Source organism: Chiloscyllium punctatum, chromosome 22 (genome assembly GCF_047496795.1).
Source record: "Chiloscyllium punctatum isolate Juve2018m chromosome 22, sChiPun1.3, whole genome shotgun sequence".
NCBI lineage: Eukaryota > Metazoa > Chordata > Chondrichthyes > Orectolobiformes > Hemiscylliidae > Chiloscyllium > Chiloscyllium punctatum.
The window spans coordinates 27,691,130-27,716,917 of NC_092760.1; the positions used below are offsets into that span (position 1 = coordinate 27,691,130).

General features: G+C 49.6%; 1 protein-coding gene across 1 annotated transcript in view; it reads right to left on the reverse strand.

The window, feature by feature from the left end:
* LOC140493353 (43 kDa receptor-associated protein of the synapse-like) overlaps positions 1 to 25,788 on the reverse strand; it is a 49,533-nt gene that overhangs the window by 22,273 nt on the left and 1,472 nt on the right. The window contains exon 2 of the mRNA XM_072591752.1: positions 18,648 to 18,746. Coding sequence (XP_072447853.1) covers positions 18,648 to 18,746 — 99 coding nt within the window. The remainder of the gene's footprint in view (positions 1 to 18,647; positions 18,747 to 25,788) is intronic.

Here is a 25,788-nt window from a genome sequence, read left to right on the forward strand (position 1 = left end):
AAGTACAATGTAACTCTGCGAGTACAAATTCACCCCACAAAATATATGTGTGCATGTGGGTCTTTGCCTGTCTGTGTGTGTGTGTGTGTGTCTGTCTGGGGTGGGGGTTCTGAGTGTGAGAAAGTGTGTGTGTGTGTGTGTGTAGTGAGTGCAGAGTGTCTTAAGTCTGTGAGGGGGTGCATGTGTGAGTGTGGGAGTGTGTGTGTCTATAAAGGTGTGTGTGGGTGTCTGTGTGCGCGGGTGTGTGTACCTGTGTCTGTGTGTATGTAAGAGTGTGTGTGTGTACGAATATCTGTGTGTGTGTATAGTGCAATGGTGATCACCTGTAATGTGACATGAACCCAAGGTCCTGGTTGAGGCCCTCCCTATTTAGATTAGAGGCCCCCTACTTTTAGATTAGAATCAATCTAAACATCATGGCAGAGACAGAGAACACAGGGGGCCAACACCTTCAACATATTGTCTAGCTATTACCATTGTTAACAACTAACCCGAGAATGCAATTTAAAAAAAAGGCTTTGTGATTTACACATGAAAGAAGTGTTAGAACTGTATTCTAACAGATGAAAGGCTTAACAGACAATCAATTCTTCAATGTATAATTTCAGTTACATTACACTGTAAATTTTTGCTGTAAATTCTGTGTTACGATCGAGCCCTCCACTATCACCTGATGAAGGAGCGTCGCTCCGAAAGCTAGTGTGCTTCCAATTAAACCTGTTGGACTATAACCTGGTGTTGTGTGATTTTTAACTTTGTACACCCCAGTCCTATACCGGCATCTCCAAATCATCTCCAAATCAGTTACATAAATCAGGAAAAGTAAGGCCCCAATACCAATCCTTGGGGAATACCATTTTCATCTCACCTCCAATCTGAGAAATGTGTCCATTTATCGCATTCAATTCTCTCCTGTTCCTTTACCATCTGTCACTCTCTCTCTCTTCCTCCTTTTCTGTCTGTAACTATCTCTAATTTCTATGCACATGTTCCTTTGCCTGTGTCCCTCTCTCCTGCCCCTTTACCACTTGCCACACTCACTTGCTGCTTTAACATCCATCACTCTCTCCTGCCCCTTTTATGCCTTCCCCTTTCCCACCTATGAACTCATCCTATTTTACTGAATCTTCTGGCCAGCTCTTTCAAATGCTATCACTAAGAGACATTGGAGTCCAAGCCCAACGTTGCACACTGGGGAGCTGATTGGGATCAGGATTAGAAATAAAATTTCTACAGTCTGGAAACAGGCCCCAAATCTGAAGAGTAACCTACCCAGACCCATTCCCCTACATTTAACTCCTAACTAATGCACCCAACCTACACATCTCTGAACACTGTGGACAATTTAGCATGGCCAATTCACCTAACCTGTATATCTTTGTGATTGAGGGGGGAAACCAGAGCACCCGGAGGAAACTCACTCAGACAAGGGGAGAATGTGCAAACTCCACACAGACAGTCGCCCAGGGCTGGAATCAAACCCAGGTCCCTGGCGCTGTGAGGCAGCAGTGCTAACCACTGTGTTGCCCATAAGAGGTCCAATTTCTTAAGAAGAAACACCATCCACTATTGAACATCAAAATAGAGTAACTACACGTGGCGTTCATAGACTAGTCCCAGCCCAGGACAAACAATTCTGCAGAGCTATTCCTGGCTCTGCTTTGTTTATTGTTTTACATCTGAAAGTACTATCACTGCAATGTACAACACCTGCACACTCCACCCCAGGTCTACAACTGAAAACGGGAAGACTCCTGTATAGAGGGCCTTCCACTGCAGGTGGTAATTTGCCTGGTGACAAATTAACATGCCAAGGCGAGACCAGGTGGCGGGTGAAATTGTCAAAGTGGATGGTGTGCACCAACCTGTTCAAGAAGGCAGAAGGACAGAGAGGGCATTGCCATGAGGTGGCTCAGGCTATGGGGGGTGCAGGTTCCTGAGGGAGGTTCAGGACTCTGGAGCTAACGTGAAATTCCATCCGAGCAGGAGGAATCATAGACAGGACCGACTGCACACTCGAGTGCACAACACTGGATCTGAGCACTGCCATTTTCAGGCAGTGTATGGCATCAGTCATGAACTGGATCTCCACTGCCACCCTGTTTGTCAGTTCCTGCAGCCTCTGCCACCCACCACCCAGCCCAGGTCTCTGCCACCCACTACCCAGCCCAGGTCTCTGCCACCCACTACCCAGCCCAGGTCTCTGCCATCCAGCACCCAGCCCAGGTCTCTGCCATCCAGCACCAAGCCCAGGTCTCTGCCATCCAGCACCAAGCCCAGATCTCTGCCATCCAGCACCCACCATATCAGTGACTCTGGTCACCCCTACAACCACAGTCCTCCCCTCCAACAGCCACTCGATTAGTGGAAGTGTGAATGTCTGAGTAATGGTTCTCTAATGGCAGCCACTACTCTTGACAATGGGAAGAGCTGGCACAAATTGACGACATTTCAGACATTGATCAGGTCCTGGCATCCAGAGGGAGACCTGAAGACCCTCATGGGGTCAAGAACAGGAGCAATGTGTAATCCTTGAGGATCAAGTACATCACCAGGCATACCACCTGGGAGGAGGTTTGACATAAAGGTATCGCTGCAGGGTCCAAAGGCAGAAAGTTACCACCCGAGTGTGGCGGCACACGTGTAATTGACTGCCCTCCTCAGTAAGGAGACTGCAAACCTTTGCCACAACCCAGTCCATGTTCTTATCCTCGAACAAATGACCTAACATTGTCTGGACTTTTGTGACTAAACCAGGAGGAGGGGTCAAAGGAACCAGCTGGTTCTGTAGAGGAACTGGAAGTAGGAGGGAAAAGGTGCTGTGGTCCACCAGGTACCAATGATATAGGTAGAAAGAGGAAAGAGATTCTGCTGAAGTAATATGAGTAGCTCGGGGCTAAATGAAAACTCAGAACTGAAAAGGTAGTACTCTCCATGAACAAAGTGACACAGGGTCAACAAGATTAAAAAAGTAAACACGTGGTTCAAAGATTAATGTGGGAGAAACAGGTTCAAATTCCTGGGACTTTGTACGAGGGAAGGAGGGAGCTGTTCCAATGGGGTGTGCTCCACCTGAATCACGCTGTGATCAGAATCCTGACAAAGTACATACCTAGGGCTGTGGATAGGGCTTTCAATATTTGGGGGGACGGTTTGATTACTTGGAAAATTATGAAAACATTTAAAGTGGGGAAGGACTCAGCAAAAGTCATTAAAGTTTCCAGACCAAGTAATAGGACAGAGAACATGGAAAGAATCAGGAATCCATCTTCAGGCATAGCAGAGAAGGGGGGGGGAGGAGGGGGGGGGGTGGCAGTAAATGCAAGACTGAAGGTGTTTTAGTTAAATACATGCAGTGTATGAAACAAGATAAATGAGTTTGTAGCACAAATTGAAATTAGCACATTCTGTAAAGGGATTAGGGTTGGGAACTAAATATCCAAGGACACACACCCTATCGGAAGGACAGGCAGCTGGGCAAAGGTGGTGGGGTTGCTTTGTTAGTAAGGAATGAAACTGAACTGATAGCAGGAAGTGATAATAGAGTGGGAAGTTGTAGAATTTGTCTGAGTTGAGGAACTGCAAATGAAAAAAGATCCTGATGGGAATTATATTTGATTAGTTACAGTGTGGGAACAGGCCCTTCGGCCCAACAAAGCACACCAAACAGACCCATTCCCCTACATTTACCCCTGCACCTAGCACTACAGGCAATTTAGCATGGCCAATTCACCTAACCTGCACATTTTTGGACTGTGGGAGGAAATCGGAGCACACGGAGGAAACCCATGCAGACAATATGCAAACTCCACACAGTCAGCCGCCTGAGGTGGGAATTGAACCCGGGACTCTGGTGCTGTGAGGCAGCAGTGCTAACTACTGTGCCACCCACTTACATGCAGGCCTCCTCGCAGGAGTCAGGATGTGGGAAGAAAATAAATCAGGAAATAGCAAAGGCACTGTTACCATAATTATATGGATTTGAAAAATCAGATTGGTAGCGGATCTCAAGAAAAGAAATTTGTGGAATGTCTACGAGATTTTTTTGGAGTAGCTTGTGGTGGAGCCCATTAGGCAACAGGCAATTCTCGATTTGGTGATGTGCATTGAAGCAGATTTGATTTGACTTGAGGTGGAGCCATGGAGAAGGAACCCCCAAGGGGGACAGTTACCATAACATGATAGAAGTGACGCTGCACTTTGAGAGAGAGAAGCTAGAATCAGATGTGACAGCATTACAATTGAGCGAAGTTAACTACAAGACATGAGGGAGCAGCTGGTCAGAGTTATAGTCATCGAGTCACGGAAGGTGAAAGTGAAGACTGCAGATGCTGGAGATTAGAGTCAAGATTAGTGTGGTGCTGGAAAAGCACAGCAGGTCAGGCAGCATCTGAATTTCCTGATGACTCCTGCCTGAAACGTTGATTTTCCTGCTCCTCGGATGCTGCCTGACCTGCTGTGCTTTTCCAGCACCACTCTAATCATAGAGTCATGGAAGCCTAAGAGGGAAATCAGTGGAACAACAATGGCAGGGGTTTCTGGGGGTAATTCAGGATGCACAGCAGAAATTCATCCTGTGGAGAGGATGAAGCAATCATCGCTGGCAAGGGAAGTCAAGCACAGCATAAAAGCAAAAGGAAAAAGCATGTAATGTGGTGAAGATAAGCAAGAAGCCAATGGATTGGGAAGCCTTTAAAAACCAGCAAGAAAAAAATGAGGCAAGAAATGTAGTAACGCAGAACTGAGGAAATGACAGAGGAACAGAAAGGTACTTTGAATCAGTTTTCACAGTGGAAGATACCAGCAGCATACCAGAACTTCAAGAGAGTCGGGGTGGAGGATCCTGCAGTGGAAGTAAGGTGAAGGTACCGGGGAAGCTGAAAGGTCAGAAGCTGAATAAATCACCTATACCAGATGGACTACACCCCAGAGTTCCAAAGGAGATAGCTGAGAAGATTGTGGAGACATTGGTGGTGATTTTTCAGGGGTCACTGGAATGAGGGAGAGTCCCAGAGAACTAGAAAATGAGTAATGTAACACTACTGCTTAAGAAGGGAGGGAGGCAGATGACTGGAAGCTATTGGCCAGTTAAACCTAACTTTGGTTGTTGGTAAGTATTTAGAGTTCATTATTAAGGATAAGATTATGGAGCACTTGGAAGTGCATGGTGAAATAGGGATGAATCAGCATGGCTTCATCAAGGGGAGGTCATGTCTGATAAATTTAGATTAGATTACTTACAGTGTGGAAACAGGCCCTTCGGCCCAACAAGTCCACACCGACCCTCCGAAGAGCAACCCACCCAGACCCAATCCCTTACATTTGTCCCTTTACCTAACACTACGGGCAATTTAGCATGGCCAATTCACCTAACCTGCACATTTTTGGACTGTGGGAGGAAACCCATGCAGACACGGGGAGAATGCACAAACTCCACACAGTCACCTGAGGAATTGAACCCGAGTCTCTGGCGCTGTGAAGGCAGCAGTGCCACTGTGCCACCCACGATTTGTTAGTATTCTGTGAGTAGGTAATGAACAAGTTAGACAAAGGAGAGCCAGTGGACATGACTAATTGGGATTTTAGAATCCTTTGACAGGGAGCCGCACAGGAGGCTGTTAAATAAGACAAGAGCCCACATTGTTAGGTGTAAGGTACTGGCATGGATAGACAATTCGCTGACTGGCACAAGGCAGAGATTAGAGATAAAAGGTTAAACTCCAATTGCCATTTCTTGGCCCACTTCCCCAGTTGATCAAGGTCCTGCTGCAATTTCGGATAATCTTCCACTTTGACCACGATACCCCATGTTTTAATGTCACCTGCAAACTTACGAATCATGCCTTGTACATTCTCATCCAGATCACTGATATGGATAACAAACAGCAATGGGCCCAGCACTGATCCCTGAGGCACTCCACTAGTCACAGGCCTCCAGTCCAAGAAATATCCTTCTGCTATAAACCTCTGCTTCCTACCATCAAGCTAATTGTGTATTTGATTTGCCAGCTCCCCCTGGATTCCATGCGAGCTAACCTTCCAGAGCAGCCTATCATGTGGAACCTTATCCAAAGCCTCACTGAAATCCATATAGACTACATCTATCACCCTGCCCTCATCAACCTTCCTTTATCAAAGATGTCTAATAAATTTGTGAGGCATGATCTCCCATGCACAAAGCCATGCTGACTACTCCAAATCAAACCCTATCTTATCCCTCAGAATCTTCTCAAGTAACTTACCCACCACAGACATTAGGCTTACTGATCTATACTGCCAAGGCTTTAATTTGCAGGCTTTCTTGAATAATGGCACGACCTTCGCTACCCTTCAATCTTCCAGGACCTCACCGGTGGCTAACGATAATTCAAAAATATCAGCGAGGACCCCTGCAATTTCTTCTCTAGCTTCTTGCAGTGTTCTTGGATTCATCTGGTCAGGACAAGAAGATCTATCCACCTTCATACATTCTAATTTATCCAACACCTCCTCTCCTGTGATATGGACTGTCCCCAAGATGTCACCACTAACTTCCCCAAGTTCCCAAGTCTTCATGTCTTTCTCCATGGTAAACACAGAGGAGAAATATTCATTGACAACCTCACCCATCTCCTGCAGTTTTACACATATATGACATATTGGTCCCTGAAGGGCCGTATTCTCTCTCCAGTTATTCCTTTTCCTTTAATATACTTAAAGAACCTCTTTGGATTCACCCTAACCTTCTCAGCCAAGGCTATCTTCTGCTGCCTTTTCACCCTACCTTCTTCAGTAAACTCCTGTATTCCCCAGGCGAAAGTCAGGACTGCAGATGCTGGAGATCAGAGTCAAGATTAGAGTGGTGCTGGAAAAGCACAGCAGGTCAGACAGCATCCCAGGAGCAGGAATATCGACATTTCAGGCAAAAGCCCTTCATTCCTGATACCTTCAGGGATTCCCTTGATCCCAGCTTCACCATCACAGGAACATATGGACCTGGAACTCTAGTTCTCTCACTTTTAAAAGCTAGTCACTTGCTGGAGGTCCCCTTCCCTGCAAACAAACTACTCCAGTCAACCCCTGCAAGCTCCTGTCTAATTCCATCAACATTCACCTTGCCTCAATGTAGAACTTGAACCTGTGGACCAGTTTTGTCCCTCTCCATAATTATTTTAAAATTAATAGAACTATGGTCACTGGTCCCAAAGAGCTCCCCCACCGTCAGCTCTGTCAGCTGCCCGCCCCTATTTCCCAAGACTAGGTCGAGTTTTGCCCCTTCCTGAATATAACAAATTCTACCCCATCTCAGCCTTTAAAGCTCTGGCAGTGCCAGTCTATGTTAAGAAAATTAAAATGCCCTCCTATGACAACCCTATTTCTCCTGCAAGTCTCCACACTCTTTCTGCATTAGTTGTTCCTTTAATTCCCATTGACTATTTGGGGGCCTATAGTACAACCCCAATACCGTCATCATCCCCTTCTTATTTCTTAGCTCCACCCACAAAGCCTCACTGGATGATTCTTCAGTTATTTCATCTCTGACTGCTGCTCCGATACTCGCCTTAACCAAAAATGCAACTCCCCCTCCCCTCTTGTTCTGTCTCATCGAAAGCACCAGTACCCTGGCACATTGCTCTGCCAGTCCTGTCCCTCCTTTAGCCATGTTTCTGTAATGGCTTTAATATCCCAGTCGCGCGTACCTATCCACGCCAAGTTCATTGGCTTTACCTGTCAGCCCTCTTGCATTGAATTGGATGCAATTTAATCGATTAGGCATTCCTCGCTCCCTGTCATGTTCCACCCTGACCTGTCTCTTCCATTTAATGTTTCTGATTACTGTATCTCATTCCAGCTTCATACTTGCCTCCCCTCTGTTGAGGATCTCACCCTTTTCGATTTCATCTGAATCATGGAACATTAAGCTGCCAGTCCTGTCCTTCCCTCAGCCAAGATTCTGATAGCCTCTACATTCCAGTCCCATGTTCCCATACATACTGTAAGCTCATCAGTTTTACCTGTAACACCTCTTGAAATAAACGCAGAGTTACTTCGTTTTCCGACTTTCTCATCTGTCTTTTGTAATTAACTTGCTCTTTCCTGATTCAGAATTAGAAAAAAATCTTCATTTTTTTTTTCTGTTTTCACTATTACAAAAATGTCTACAGGCTCCCGAAATGGAACGAGCAAATCTCCCCACCAGGATATTGGTCCCTTTCCAGTTCAGGTGAAACTTGTCCTTTTTGAACAGGTCTTTTCTGTTCCAGAAGAAATCCCAATGATCCCAGAAACTGAATCCCTGCACACTGCACCACTTCTTCAGCCATTGATCTATCTCCTCTATCCTTTCATTCATTCCCTCCTTAAAGCACGGTACCAGACATAAGCCAGAAATTACTACTTTTAATGTCCTGTTTTTTTAACTTTTTACCTAACCCTTTATATTCACTCTGCAAAGCCTTAATCCTTTCCCTAACTATGTTAGATGCACCTCTTAAAGATCAATTTTTTGTGTTAAACTTCAGGAGATGGGAGAGGTATCACTTGAATATTTTGTGCCAGTTTGTTCAATTCCCGCCTCAGGCGACTGTTGGTGTGGAGTTTGCACATTCTCCCCGTGTCTGTGTGGGTTTCCTATGGGTGTTCCAGTATGGGTGCTCCCATAATCCAAAAGATGTGCAGCTCAGGTGAATGCTAAAATTGCCATAATGTGAGGTGCATTAGTCAGAGGGAAATGTGTGGACTTGTTGGGCTGAAGGGCCTGTTTCCACACTGTAGGGAATCTAAAAAGAAATGGAGGGCTAGAGAACTCAGAAATAAATACAGATGTTTTGAGAACAGTTCACATTACAGAAGATGGAATGCTGGAGGTCTTTGAAAACATAAAAGTAGATAAATCTACAGGACCTGATCAAGTGTATCCCAGGATATTGTGGGAAGTTAGGGTGGAAATTAGGGAATTGCAGAAATCTTATCAATAAACATGAGTGAAAGACAGGAGTGTGGCGAATGTTGTGCCATTATTTCAGAAAGGCTGTAAGGAGAAGCTTGGAAAGCCTGTGAATCTGACATCGGCGGTGAGCACATTACTGAATGTGATTCTGAAAGATAGCTTTTACAGCAGCAAGGATTGATTAGGGACAGTCTGCATCACTTTGTGCAAGAAAAGTTGTGTCTTACAAACTTGATTGAGTTTATTTTTAATGAAGTAACCACAGAGGTGGATGAGGGCAGGGTAGTGGACATTATTTACTTGGACATTAGTAAAGCCTTTGACAAGTTTTCACATGGATGAGCTTGTCAGTTGGACACAAAATTGGCTTTATGGTAGGAAACAGAGGGTGGTGGTGGATGTTTGGTTTTCAGACTGACTAATGTGCTTAAGCCTACACATCCCTGAACGCTATGGGCAATTTAGCATGGCCAATTCACCTGACCTGTATATCTTTGGACTGTGGGAGGAAACCGGAGCACCTGGAGGAAACCCACGCAGACACGGGGAGAATGTGCAAACTCCACACAGACAGTCACCCGAGGCAGGAGTTGAACCGGGTCCCTGGCGCTGTGAGGCAGCAGTGCTGATCACTGAGCCCCTTACAGAAAGCACTTCAGCGTTTCCCCTCACTGCAAACCAAGTTCAACTCACCAGTGCCTGTGACCAGCAGTGTTCCACAAAAATCAGCCCACTTTTGTTTGTCATTTATATAATCAATTTGGATAGGAATATAGAAGACAGTAAGTTTGGAGATGACACCAAAATTGGTGGTATATTGGGCAGTGAAGATTATCTAAGAGATCTTAATCAAATGAGTCAATGAACTAAAGAGTGACACATGGAATTTAATTTGGATAAATGTGAGGTATTGAATTTTGGTAATATAAACAAGGGGGCAAGACTTATATAGGCAATGGTAAGGCCTTGGTAGAACAGAGAGGTACATAATTCTTTGAAATTTGCGAGACAGGTCCACAGCATTTAGCATGCTTGCCTTCACTGCTCATACCATTGACTATAGGAGTTGGGCATCATGTTGAGGTTGTACTGGATGTTGATGAGGCATTTTCTGGAGTACAGTGTCAAGTTCTGGTTGCCTTGTACATAGGAAGGCTATTATTAAACTGGACAGGGTTCAGAAAAGATTTACCAGGATGCTGCTAGGATGTTTGAGATGTAAAAACAGATTGGAAAGTCCGGCACTTCTTTCCTGGAGCATAGGAGGTTGAAGGGTGACTTTATTAAAGTTTATAAAATCACGAGGGGCATTGATAAGGTGAATGGCAAGGGTCTTTTCCCTAGGGTGTGCTACTACAATGTAATGTTCATGCGTGGAATGAACTGCCAGTGAAAGTGGCGGATGCAGGTACAGCTACAATGTTTAAAAGGCATTTTGATAAGTTGGGGTGGCACATGGCTCAGTGGTTAGCACTGCTGCCTCACAGAGCCAGGGACCTGGGTTCCATTCCAGCCTCCAGTCAACTGACTGTGTGGAATTTGCACATGCTCCCTGTGTCTGTGTGGATTTCCTCCCCCATTCCAAAGATCTGCTAAATTGCCACATTGTGTCCAGTCATGTGTAAGCTGAATGGATTAGCCATGGGAAGATGAAAGCTTGCAGGGATAGGATAGGGGTCTGGGTGGGATGATCTTCAGAGGTGCAGTGTGGATTCGATGGGCCGAGTGGCCTTCATCCACACTATAGGAATTCTATGAAATACAAGAAAAGGGAAGTTTGGAGAGATATGGGCCAAGCACAGGCAAGTGAGAATAGCTTAGTTTGAGAACATGTTTGGCATGGATTGTTCAGACCAAAGGATCTGTTTCCATGCTACATGACTCTGAGTTTCAGATGCTAAACAGCTAACCAGTAGAGGTGGGATGGGTCCTCATCAGGTGGGCAGGGAAGGCTCAGTGCCAGCAATGAGCTACTCCCTGGTTCAGTGAATGTTGTGGGCAGAGATGAGATCTGAAGTCTACCAGCCAGACAGTGAGCAGGCTGCTGAAGTTAGACAATGTCTACAAGCCTCCCAATCGCCAGCACAAGAAATGCAGAGCTAAACAAAGTCACTTCTAAGTTATTAAACATGAATACATTCTCTCTCAGATTGAGCCGACTGTAAGAGACAGATTGTTCTTACTCCAACATGGGCATTTTCACTCAAGTAGGTGCTGCTGATGGGTAACTCTAAGCCAGCTGGGCCACAGAGAAGCCCAAAGCAATAGGATGAAGACGTGGCAGCCATCACTGCGCCCTAATCAGGAGGTGGCAGAAAATTCGGCTGAAATTCTGCCTTGCCCTTACTACACCCATCCAGCCTCATCTTCTTTGTTTGTCTAATGTCTGACTGCAAGGTGCAGGGAGTGTTTCGATTGAAGTTACGGAGCAGTAGCATGTCCCCCGCACCCCCCACATACAACACACCACCCACACCACAACCATACCACCCACTAAACGCACACATACAACACACCACCCACACCACAACCATACCACCCACTAAACGCACACATACAACACACCACCCACACCACAACCATACCACCCACTAAACGCACACATACAACACACCACCCACACCACAACCATACCACCCACTAAACGCACACATACAACACACCACCCACACCACAACCATACCACCCACTAAACGCACACATACAACACACCACCCACACCACAACCATACCACCCACTAAACGCACACATACAACACACCACCCACACCACAACTATACCACCCACTAAACGCACACATACAAGACACAACCCACACCACAACCATACCACCCACTAAACGCACACATACAACACACCACCCACACCACAACCATACCACCCACTAAACACACAAATACAACTCACCACTCACACCACAATCATACCACCCACTAAATGCACACCTGCCACAGAGCACCCATACCACAACCATACCACCCACTAAACACACACCTACTACAGAGCAGTCATACCATCCACTGCACACACACACCTACCACACAGCACCCACACACAACCATACTACCCACTGCACACACACCTACCACACAGCACCCACACAACCATACTATCCACTACACACACACACCCACACCATAAACATACTACCCTCTACACACTCACCTACCACACAGCACCCACACACAACCACACTACCCACTACACACACGCCTACCTTAAAACACCCACACACAACCACACTACCCACTGCAAACACACCTACCACACAGCACCCACACACAACCACACTATCCACTACACACACACCTACCTTACAGCACCCACACACAACCATACTACTCACTGCACACACACCTACCACAGAGCACCCACACACAACCATACTACCCACTACACACACACCAACCACACAGCACCCACACAAAACCGTACTACGCAATATAGGCACACCTACCATACAGCAATCACACAAACATACAACCTGCTACACGCACACCTACCTCACAGCACCCACACAACTACTACCCTCTACACACACACCTACCACACAGCACCCACACACAACCCTACCACCCACTAAACGCACACCAACTACAGAGCACCCATACCACCCACTATACACGCACACACCTACCATACAGCACCCACACAACTATACTACCCACTACACACACACCTACCACACAGCACCCACACAACCATACTACCCACTGCACTCACACACCTACCACACAGCACCCACACACAACCACACTACCCACTACACACACGCCTATCACACAGCACCCACACAACCATACTACCCACTGCACTCACACACCTACCACACAGCACCCACACACAACCACACTACCCACTACACACACGCCTATCACACAGCACCCACACAACCACACTACCCACTGCACACACACATCTACCACACAGCACCCACACACAACCACACTACCCACTACACACACGCCTACCTTACAGCACCCACACACAACCATACAACCCACTGCACACACACCTACCACACAGCACCCACACAACCATACTACCCTCTACACACTCATCTACCACACAGCACCCACACACAACCATACTACCAACTACACACACGCTTACCTTACAGCACCCACACACAACCATACTACCCACTAAACGCACACCAACTACAGAGCACCCATACCACCCACTATACACGCACACACCTACCACACAGCACCCACACAACTATACAACCCACTGCACACACACCTACCACACAGCACCCACACAAAATTGTACTACGCAATAGACGCACACCTACCACACAGTAACCACACAAACATACTACCTGCTACACGGACACCTACCACAGAGCACCCACACAACTACTACCCTCTACACACACACTTACCACACAGCACCCACACAACCATACTACCCACAGCACACACACACCTACCACACAGCACCCACATACAACCATACTACCCACTGCACACACGCCTATCTTACAGCACCCACACACAACCATACTATCCACTGTACAAACACCTACCACACAGCTCCCACACAACCATACTACCCACTACACACACACCTACCATACAGCACCCACACACAACTATACTACCCTCTACACACACAGACACCTAACATACAGCACAACATAGAGCCTTACTACCCTCTTCACACACACCTACCACACACTACCCACACATAACCATACTACCCACTACACACACACCTACCATACAGCACCCACAGAACCATATTACCCACTACACACACACCTACCACACAGCACCCACAGAACCGTACTACCCTCTAGACACACACCGACCACACAGCACCTACAACACAACCATACTATCCACTACACACACACGCCTATCACACAGCACCCACACAACCATACTACCCTCTACACACATACCTAGCATACAGCACCCACGCACAACCCTACCACCCACTAAACGCACACCTACTACAGAGCACCCATACTACCCTCTACACACACACCTACCACACAGCATCCACACAACCATACTACCCACTGCACACACACCTACCACACCGCACCCACACACAACCAAACTACCCACCACACGCATACCGACCACACAGCACCCACACTACCCACTACACACACGCTTACATTACAGCACCCACACACAACCATACTACCCACTGCACACACATGTAGCACACCGGACCCACACACAACCATATTATCCACTACACACACCTACCACACTGCACCCACACTACCCACTACACACACGCTTACATTACAGCACCCACACACAACCATACTACCCACTGCGCACACACCTACCACACAGCACCCACACACAACCATATTATCCACTACACACACCTACCATACTGCATCCACAGAACGATACTGCCCACTACACACACACCTACCACACAACACCTACACACAACCGTACTAACCACTACACATGCACCTACCACACAGCGCCCACACACAACCATACTGCCTACACACAACCATACTAGCCACTACACAAACACCTGTCACACAGCACCCATACGCAATCATACTACTGACTGCACACACACCTACCACACAGCACCCACACACAACCGTACTAACCACTACACATGCACCTGCCACACAGCGCCCACACACAACCATACTGCCCACACACAACCATACTACCCTCTACACACACACCTACCACACAGCACCCACACAACCGTACTACCCTCTACATATGCCTATAACACAGCATCCACCTACAACCATATGACCCGCTTTACAAAGACCCACCACACAGCACCCACACACAACCTGACTACCCACTATACACACACATCTATCACACAGCACCCACACAACCACACTACCCACTGCACACACACCTACCACACAGCACCCACACACAACCATATTATCCACTACACACACCTACCATACTGCATCCACAGAACGATACTGCCCACTACACACACACCTACCACACAGCACCCTATACAACCACACTACCCACTGCACACACACCTACCACACAGCACCCACACACAACCGTACTACCCACTGCACACACACCTACCACACAGCACCCACACACAACCGTACTACCCACTAGACACACACCTACCACACAGCACCTACACAACCATACTACCCACTACACAAATCCCTACCACACAGCACCCACACGTAACCATACTACCCACTACACACACACCTACCACACAGCAGCCACACACAACCGTACTACCCACTACACACACACCTACCACACAGCACCCACACAACTGTACTACCCTCTACACACACACACGCCTATCACACAGCACCCACACAGCCATACTACCCACTACACACACACACACCTACCACACAGCACCCACACACAACCAAACTACATTCTACAGACATACCTAGCATACAGCACCCACGCACAACCCTACCACCCACTAAACGCACACCTACTACAGAGCACCCATACTACCCTCTACACACACACACCTACCACACAGTATCCACACAACCATACTACCCACTACACACACACACACCGACCACACAGCACCCACACTACCCACTACACACACGCTTACATTACAGCACCCACACACAACCATACTACCCACTGCACACACACCTACCACGCAGCACATACACGCAACCGTACTACCCGCGACACACACCCCCAGCACACTGCACCCACACCACAATCATAAAGTCCTGACAATGTAGAAGCCCATCTAGTCCTATGTGGACCCTCTGAAGAGCATGAGAATCGACGTTTCAGGAAGGGCTTATGCCCAAAACGTTGACTCTCCTGCTCCTTGGATGCTGCCTGACCTGCGCCTTTCCAGCAACACATTTTCAGCTCTGATCTCCAGCATCTGCAGCCCTCACTTTCTCCTCTGAAGAGCATGCCAGCCAGAGCCACCCCCGTACCCCATCCCTATTTCCCTCGGCCATTCCACCTCGCCTGCACATCCCTGGACACTATTGGCAAATTAGCAAGGCCGATCCACCTAACCAGCACGGCTTTGGACTGTGAGAGGAAACTAGAGCACCCGGAGGAGTCCCACGCGGACACAGGAAGAATGTGCAAACTCAGACAGTCGCCCGAGGCTGGAATCAAACCTGGGTTCCTGGTCCTGTGAGGCAGCAGTGCTGACCACTGATCCACCCTTCTGCCCCACACAGAGGCACACAGAACAGAATAGAAATGTGGGGTGGGGTGAGGCATGCATAAGGAGGAGCGAGGAATGAGATGGATTGCAGGAGGAAGGGAAAGGATGGGGGCAATCAGGAGAGGAGGATACGGGATAAAGGGGACACACAAATATGTGGGAACGCAGTTTCCGAAAAGATACAGTTTACAGAGAGACATTGATACGTTAAGTAAACAGGCAAAAGGTTAGCAAATCGAGTATAACATGGGAAAATGTGAATGTTCATTTTGAAAAGGAGAACAAAACAGCAGTGTTTTATTTACATGGGGAAAATCTACAGGAAGTGGCAACTCAAAGGGATGTGTATACAAAACATGAAAAGCTTGCACACAGATGCAGCAGGAAATCAGGTGATCAGGTAAACTCATGGATTATCAGGGTAAGGAAGTCTTCCTGCGACTGTTCAAGGTACTGGTGAGACCACACCTGGAATATTGTGAGCAGTCTTGATCCCTTTATTGATGAGAATGCATGATTTAATTGGAGGTGGTTCGGATGCATGGAGGGATTGTATATATGAGCAAAGGCAAAATAGGTTGGGTCTCTGCTCACTGCATTTCAGGAAAATGAGAGGTGATCTCATTGAAACATTGGATTCTTAAGGAGCTCAACAGAGTAAATGCTGAGATGATGTTTCCCACATGAGACAGTCTCATAACAATGGGACATTGTCTCAGAATAAAGGAATACCGATTTCAGACTGAGATGAGGAAAATTGTCTTTTCTCAGAGGTTGAGAATCTTTAGAACACCTTCCACAGAGAGCCATGGGGACACAGCCCTTGTGTATATCTAAGGGCTGAGATAGATTCTTGATCAGGCAGAAGTGGGGACTGCAGATACTGGAGATGAGCCCCACTCGAATCTTGACGAGATTCTTCATCAGTCTGCGAATCAGGGGTTACAGAGAAAGATGGATGGGAGGAGTGTCCGATCAGCCATGATTCTATGCCATTCAGTAGGAGGTGAACGGCCTATTTTGTATGGTCTAAGGGACCTGCTGGTGGTGGTGGTGCGGAGGGTGGGTATCCTGCAGGAGGAGGGCAGACTGATGGGTGACCTGCAGGGAGTTGAGGAAAGGGGGGAAGGAGGAGGAAACCTGTGAGTGAAGGAGCAGTGGAATAGAGAGGGTTGTGGGAAGATCTCATTGGGTAGGTAACACTAACAGTGTTTCCTGAAAAAGGTACACCCACTCTGAGCTCCACACTGCAGACCTCAGGGCCCGCAATTACAGTGTGTAGCCACATGAGGTCACAACTCCACAAGCTCATGCTGACTGACAACTAAGTCAGAAACCCCTTCCATCACTTTTCGGTTCAGTGGATTGATAATTGAACAAGTTGGATTTTGTCCTGCTTTCACGTACAGGACATACCTGGGCAATGTTCACATTTTCACATTATAGTTCTGCAGGAATAGTCTGGCTAGGGGAGCAGCAAGTTCGGAAGCACAAGTCTTCAGAAATATTGCTGGAATATTATCAAAGCCTTTGCAGTATTCAGTGCCTCTAACCATTCCTTGATATCAAATGGAGTGCACCGAATTGGTTGAAGATTGTGTTTTCTGTGATGCTGCAAACCATTGGCGGAGGCCAAGATTGATTATCCACTTGGCACTTTTGGTGGAAGGTTGCTGTGAATGATTCACGATGGCTCAGTGGTTAGCACTGCTGCCTCACAGCACCAGGGACCTGGGTTCGATTCCACCCTTGAGTGACTGTCTGTGTGGAGTTTGCACATTCTCCCCGTGTCTGCCTGGGTTTCCTCCCACAGGCCAGGTGAACTGGCCATGCTAAATTGTCCATAGAGCTAGGTGTTAGGGGTAAATGTGGGGAAATGAGTCTGGGTGGGTTACTCTTCGGAGGGTCGGTGTGGACTTGTTGGGCCGAAGGGCCTGTTCCCATACTGTAGGGAATCTAATCAAATTCTTTTGCTCTAATTATTGAAGATGGGGATATTTGTGAAGCCTCCTCTTCCAGAGAGTTATTTAATTGTCTACCATCATTCTGCAGAGCTGAGATCTGATCCATTGATTGTGGAACCACTTTGCTGCCTGTCTCTAACAGTGATTTTCTAGTGAATTACTAGTCCAACTGTTAGGGCAGATAAGAGTAAATCAGGAGCACACACATAGGTCAGACCAAAAAATAGAGCAGATTTCCTTCCCGAACAGTGAATCAGATGTGTTTTAACAACAAATCAATGGGAAATCATGGCAATGTTACTGAGATATACATTATATGGAGGACAATGTGTTCATACTTAGGAAGGTGATCACATGCAGGGGTGAAATTTTAAAAATCTGACATATGAACATTTCTTGCCTTTACAGATGGCTAATTTACATTGTGCTGCATTGTGTTCTGACTTGGGTACAAATCAACTTGCAAACAGACTCAGGAATGGAACCTGTTCGCAACACAGAGATTGCCTGCATTTTAAACTTATCCTTGCATTTCATTTCCACCAGCATTTGTGGTGGGATTTTACTGTAAAGGTCCTGTCTCCTCATGCCTTACCAGAGTGTCAGCGTGATGTCGATGGATGTCAGCAAAGCACAGCAGGCAGAGGGCCTGTAGAGGTCGGTCCCGGTGCTGTATGGCAATCTTCATTGATTCCTGAAAGACAGAGGCACAGAGATATACACACACACAGACACAGACACAGACACAGACACAGACACAGACACGCACACGCACACACAGACAGACAGACACAGACACAGACACACACACAGACACACAGACACACACACAGACACACATACACACATACCGACAACACACACACACACACACACACACACAGACAGACACAGACACAGACACACAGACACACAGAGACACACAGACACATAGACACACATACTCAGACACAGACACACACAGACACACAGACAGACACACAGACACATGCACACACACACAGACACACATGCACACACAGACACAGAGAAACACACACACACTCAGATACACACACACAGATACACCCGCACAGACACACACACAGATACACACACAGACACACATACACAGACACACATACACAGACACACACACAGACACACATACACAGATACAGAGACACACAGACACACACGCACAGACACACAATCAATATCATCCATTGGTGACTTGGCTGGGTCAATGTTCCCATATACCTGCTGACCTTGTCCCTCTCAATGTTAGTGATCATGTGTTTAGAAGATGCTGCTGAAGGATCTTTCATGAATTTCCCCAGTGCACCTTGTAGATGGTAAATACTGCTGCTCCTGACCATCGAAGGGGGAGGGAGTGAATGTTTGTTGATGTGCCAATCAAGATGGCTACTTTATCCCCAGTGGCATTAAGCTTCTTGAGTGTTGATGGAGCTGCAGCCATCTCACCCTCCCTACTTGCAGATGTAGGACAGGTTTTGGGGAGTCAATTGGATACAAGTTAGTCAGAAAAATGAAAAGTAAAACAACTTTCTTTGTCATGGAGTCGGAGCCATTACATCACAGAAAGGCCCTTCAGCCCATCATGTTTGTGATATCCTAAAACGTCTACCTGTTCTAATCCCATTTTGCAGCATTTTTCCCACTGCCTTGTTTGCGATGATGCTTCGAGTATTTATCCAAGCAGCTTGTGAGGCTTGTGACCGCACTGTCAGGCAGGAGAAAAGGAGGACTGCAGATGCTCGAGATCAGAGTTGAAAAATGTGGTGCTGGAAAAACACAGCAGGTCAGGCAGTGTCTGAGGAGCAGGAGAATCAACGTTTCGGGCATAAGCCCTTCTTCAGGAATGAGGCTGATGTGCCAAGCGGGCTGAGATAAAAGGTAGGGGGGAGGGGTGTTGGGAATACAATAGGTGAAAGGAGGTGAGGGTGAGGGTGATAGGCTGGAGAGGGTTTGGGGCAGAGAGGTTGGGAAGAAGATTGCAGGTCAAGAGGGCGGTACTGAGTCTGAGGGTTGGGACTGATTTAAGGTGGGGGGGAGGGGAAATGAGGAAGCTGGAGAAATCTGCATTCATCCCTTGTGGTTGGAGGGTTCCTTGGTGGAAGATGAGGTGCTCTTCCTCCAAGCGTCGTGTGGTCAGGGTCTGGCGATGGAAGAGGACAAGAACCTGCATGTCCTTGGCAGAGTGGGAGGGGGAGTTAAAGTGTTCACCCACGGGGCGGTTGGGTTGTTTGGTGCGGGTGTCCCAGAGGTGTTCTCTGAAACGTTTTGCCTGTCTCCCCAATGTAGAGGAGGCCACATCGGGTGTAGTGGATACAGGAAATGATGTGTGTGGAGGTGCAGGTGAATTTGTGATGGATATGGAATGATCCCTTGGGGCCTTGGAGGGAAGTAAGGGGGGAGGTGTGGGCGCAAGTTTTGCATTTCTTGCGGTTGCAGGGGAAGGTGCTGGGAGCGGAGGGTGGGTTGGTGGGTGGTGTGGACCTGACGAGGGAGTTGCGGAGGGAGTGGTCTTTCTGGAACGCTGATAGGGGAGGGGAGGGGAGGGAAATATATCCTTGGTGTTGGGGTCTGTTTGGAGGTGGTGGAAATGACGAAGGATGATACGATGTATCTGGAGGTTGGTGGGGTGGAAGGTGAGGACCAGTGGGGTTCTGTCCTGGTGGCGATTGGAGGTGTGGGGTTCAAGGGCGGAGGAGTGGGAAGTAAAGGAGATGTGGTGGAGAGCATCGTCAACCACATCTGAGGGGAAATTGCAGTCTTTGAAGAAGGAGGCCATCTGGGTTGTTCGGTATTGGAACTGGTCCTCCTGGGAGCAGATGCAGTGGAGCCACTGTGGAACCCCCAGATACCTTCCCCTCCAACCAGAAAAGATGTAAAACCTGCTGGTACACTTTCACTCTGACCTCCATCCCGGGCCCTAAACAGTCCTTCCAGGTTCACCTGCCTCTCCTCCATCCTAGTTTACTGTATCCGGTATTCCCAATGTGGTCTGCTCTACATCAGGGAAAGCAAATGGAAACTAAGGGAACGGCTCACCGAGCATCTCAGACGGGCCCACAGGGGGCGACCAGACCTCCCAGTCACTGCCCATTTCAATTCCTCGTCCCACTCCCTTTCCAACATGACTATCCTTGGCCTCCTCAATTGCCACAGCAAATCAAACTGCAAATTGGAGGAACAGCTCCTCATCTTCCGCTTGGGCAGCCTGCAGCCTGGAGGACTTAACACTGAGTTCTCCAATTTCAAATAACCGTCCTTCCCATCCCCCGACTCCCTGCCCAGCCCCTCCCTGCCCTTCCATTCCTCTCATCGACCCTTCCTTCTAGCCACTAACTGGATTCATTCCTCCCATTGACCAACCAGTCCATACCCTCGACCTGTGTTCACCTAATTAAAAATCACACAACACCAGGTTATAGTCCAACAGGTTCATTTGGAAGCACTAGCTTTTGGAGCGCTGCTCCTTCATCAGGTGGTTGTGGAGCAGGGCCATCTTACAGGGGCAGCATGGCGGCTCAGAGATTAGCACTGCTGCCTCACAGCACCAGGGACCCAGGTTCAATTCCCGTCTCAGGCGACTGACTGTGTGGAGTTTGCACGTTCTCCCCGTGTCTGCGTGGGTTTCCTCCGGGGGCTCCAGTTTCTTCCCACAGTCCAAAAATGTGCAGGTTAGGTGAACTGACCATGCTAAATTACCCACAGTGTTCAGAACAGGTGCATTAGTCAGGGGTAAATGTAGAGCAATAGATTTGGGGAATGGGTCGGGGTGGGTTACGCTTTGGCGGGTCGGTGTGGACTTGTTAGGCCGAAGGGCCTGTTTCCACACTGTAAGTAATCTCATCTAATCTAATCTAAACCCATACTCTCACTCTGATACACCACCCCGTACTCTCACTCAGACACACCACCCCCTACCCTCACTCTGACACACCACCCCGTACCCTCACTCAGACACACCACCCCGTACCCTCACTCCGACACATCACCCCCTACCCTCACTCTGACACACCACCCCGTACCCTCACTCAGACACACCACCCCGTACCCTCACTCCGACACATCACCCCATACTCTCACTCTGACACACCACCCTGTACTCTCACTCTGATACACCACCCCGTACCCTCACTCCGACACATCACCCCGTACCCTCACACTGACCGACCACCCCGTACTCTCACTCTGACACACCACCCCGTACCCTCACTCTGACACACCACCCCGTACCCTCACTCCGACACATCACCCCGTACCCTCACTCTGACCCACCACCCCCTACCCTCACTCTGACACACCACCCCGTACCCTCACTCTGACACATCACCCCGTACCCTCACTCTGACACACCACCCCGTACCCTCACACTGACCGACCACCCCGTACTCTCACTCTGACACACCACCCCGTACCCTCACTCAGACACACCACCCCGTACCCTCACACTGACCGACCACCCCGTACTCTCACTCTGACACACCACCCCGTACCCTCACTCAGACACACCACCCCGTACCCTCACTCCGACACATCACCCCGTACTCTCACTCTGATACACCACCCCGTACCCTCACTCCGACACATCACCCCGTACCCTCACACTGACCGACCACCCCGTACTCTCACTCTGACACACCACCCAGTACCCTCACTCTGACACACCACCCCGTATCCTCACACTGACCGACCACCCCATACTTTCACTCTGACCCACCAGGGGAGCTGCAGATAAAGGGGTGGGGGAGTGCAGAGTGGTCAGGTGGAGATAGGTGGAGGAGCCAGTGTTTTTTTTATTAGAGTCCCTATAGTGTGGAAACAGGCCCTTCAGCCTAACATTTACCCCTTACCTAACACTCTGGGCAATTTAGCATGGCCAATTCACCTGACCTGCACATCTTTGGACTGTGGGAGGAAACCGGAGCACCCGGAGGAAACCCACACAGACACGGGGGGAATGTGCAAACTCCACACAGTCAGTCACCTGAGGCTGGAAATACCTCTGGCACTGTGCCACCGTGCCGCCCACGGGGTGGTGTGTCAGTGTGAGGGCACGGGGTGGTGTGTCAGAGTGAGGGCACGGGGTGGTGGGTCAGTGTGAGGATATGGGGTGATGGGTCAGTGTGAGGGCACGGGGTGGTGGGTCAGAGTGAGGGTATGGGGTGGTGTGTCAGTGTGAGGGTATGGGGTGGTGTGTCAGTGTGAGGGTACGGGGTGGTGGGTCAGAGTGAGGGTACGGGGTGGTGTGTCAGTGTGAGGGCACGGGGTGGTGGGTCAGTGTGAGGGTACGGGGTGGTGTGTCAGTGTGAGGGCACGGGGTGGTGGGTCAGTGTGAGGGTACGGGGTGGTGTGTCAGAATGAGGGTATGGGGTGATGGGTCAGTGTGAGGACACGGGGTGGTGGGTCAGTGTGAGGGTACGGGGTGGTGTGTCAGTGTGAGGACACGGGGTGGTGTGTCAGTGTGAGGGTACGGGGTGGTGTGTCAGTGTGAGGGCACGGGGTGGTGTGTCAAAGTGAGGGTAGGGGGTGGTTTGTCAGTGTGAGGGCACGGGGTGGTGGGTCAGAGTGAGGATACGGGGTGGTGGGTCAATGTGAGGATACGGGGTGGTGTGTCAAAGTGAGGGTAGGGGGTGGTGTGTCAGTGTGAGGGCACGGGGTGGTGGGTCAGAGTGAGGATACGGGGTGGTGGGTCAGTGTGAGGATACGGGGTGGTGGGTCAGTGTGAGGATACGGGGTGGTGGGTCAGTGTGAGGGTACGGGGTGGTGGGTCAGAGTGAGGGTACGGGGTGGTGTGTCAGAGTGAGGGTACGGGGTGGTGGGTCAGTGTGAGGATATGGGGTGATGGGTCAGTGTGAGGGCACGGGGTGGTGGGTCAGTGTGAGGATATGAGGTGGAGTGTCAGTGTGAGGGCACGGGGTGGTGGGTCAGTGTGAGGGCACGGGGTGGTGGGTCAGTGTGAGGCTACGGGGTGGTGGGTCAGTGTGAGAACACGGGGTGGTGGGTCAGTGTGAGGACACGGGGTCGTGGGTCAGTGTGAGGATATGGGGTGATGGGTCAGTGTGAGGGCACGGGGTGGTGGGTCAGAGTGAGGATACGGGGTCGTGGGTCAGTGTGAGGATATGGGGTGATGGGTCAGTGTGAGGGTATCAGACGGTGGTGGGTCAGAGTGGGAGTACGGGGTGGTGTATCAGTGTGAGGGCACGGGGTGGTGTGTCAAAGTGAGGGTATCGGGCGGTGGGTCAGAGTGAGGGTAGGGGGTGGTGGGTCAGAGTGAGGGTATCGGGCGGTGTATCAGTGTGAGGGTACGGGGTGGTGTGTCAAAGTGAGGGTATCGGGCGGTGGGTCAGAGTGAGGGTATCGGGCGGTGGGTCAGAGCAAGAGTGCGGGGTGGTGTGTCAGAGTGAGGGTACGGTGTGGTGTGTCAGTGTGAGAGTTTGGGGTGGTGTGTCAAAGTGAGGGTAGGGGGTGGTGGGTCAGAGTGAGGGTACGGGGTGGTGTGTCAGAGTGAGGGTACGGGGTGGTGTGTCAAAGTGAGGGTAGGGGGTGGTGGGTCAGAGTGAGGGTACGGGGTGGTGTGTCAGAGTGAGGGTACGGGGTGGTGTGTCAAAGTGAGGGTAGGGGGTGGTGGGTCAGAGTGAGGGTATCGGGCGGTGGGTCAGTGTGAGAGTATGGGGTGGTGTGTCAGAGTGAGGGTATAGGACAGTGGGTCAGTGTGAGAGTATGGGGTGGTGTGTCAGAGTGAGGGTATAGGACGGTGGGTCAGAGTGAGGGTATAGGATGGTGGGTCAGAGTGAGGGTATAGGATGGTGGGTCAGAGTGAGGGTATCGGGCGGTGGGTCAGAGTGAGGGTATTGGGCGGTGGGTCAGAGTGTGGGTATCGGGCGGTGGGTCAGAGTGAGGGTATCGGGCGGTGGGTCAGAGTGAGGGTATTGGGCGGTGGGTCAGAGTGAGGGTATAGGATGGTGGGTCAGAGTGAGGGTATAGGATGGTGGGTCAGAGTGAGGGTATAGGATGGTGGGTCAGAGTGAGGGTATCGGGCGGTGGGTCAGAGTGAGGGTATTGGGCGGTGGGTCAGAGTGAGGGTATTGGGCGGTGGGTCAGAGTGAGGGTATTGGGCGGTGGGTCAGAGTGAGGGTATCGGGCAGTGGGTCAGAGTGAGAGTACGGGGTGGTGTGTCAGAGTGAGGGTATAGGACGGTGGGTCAGAGTGAGGGTTTCGGGTGGTGTGTCAGAGTGAGGGTATCGGGCGGTGGGTCAGAGTGAGGGTATCGGGCGGTGGGTCAGAGTGAGGGTATCGGGCGGTGGGTCAGAGTGAGGGTATCGGGCGGTGGGTCAGAGTGAGGGTATTGGGCGGTGGGTCAGAGTGAGGGTATCGGGCGGTGGGTCAGAGTGAGGGTATTGGGCGGTGGGTCAGAGTGAGGGTATTGGGCGGTGGGTCAGAGTGAGGGTATCGGGCAGTGGGTCAGAGTGAGAGTACGGGGTGGTGTGTCAGAGTGAGGGTATAGGACGGTGGGTCAGAGTGAGGGTTTCGGGCGGTGGGTCAGAGTGAGGGTATTGGGCGGTGGGTCAGAGTGAGGGTATCGGGCGGTGGGTCAGAGTGAGGGTATCGGGCGGTGGGTCAGAGTGAGGGTATTGGGCGGTGGGTCAGAGTGAGGGTATTGGGCGGTGGGTCAGAGTGAGGGTATCGGGCGGTGGGTCAGAGTGAGGGTATTGGGTGGTGTGTCA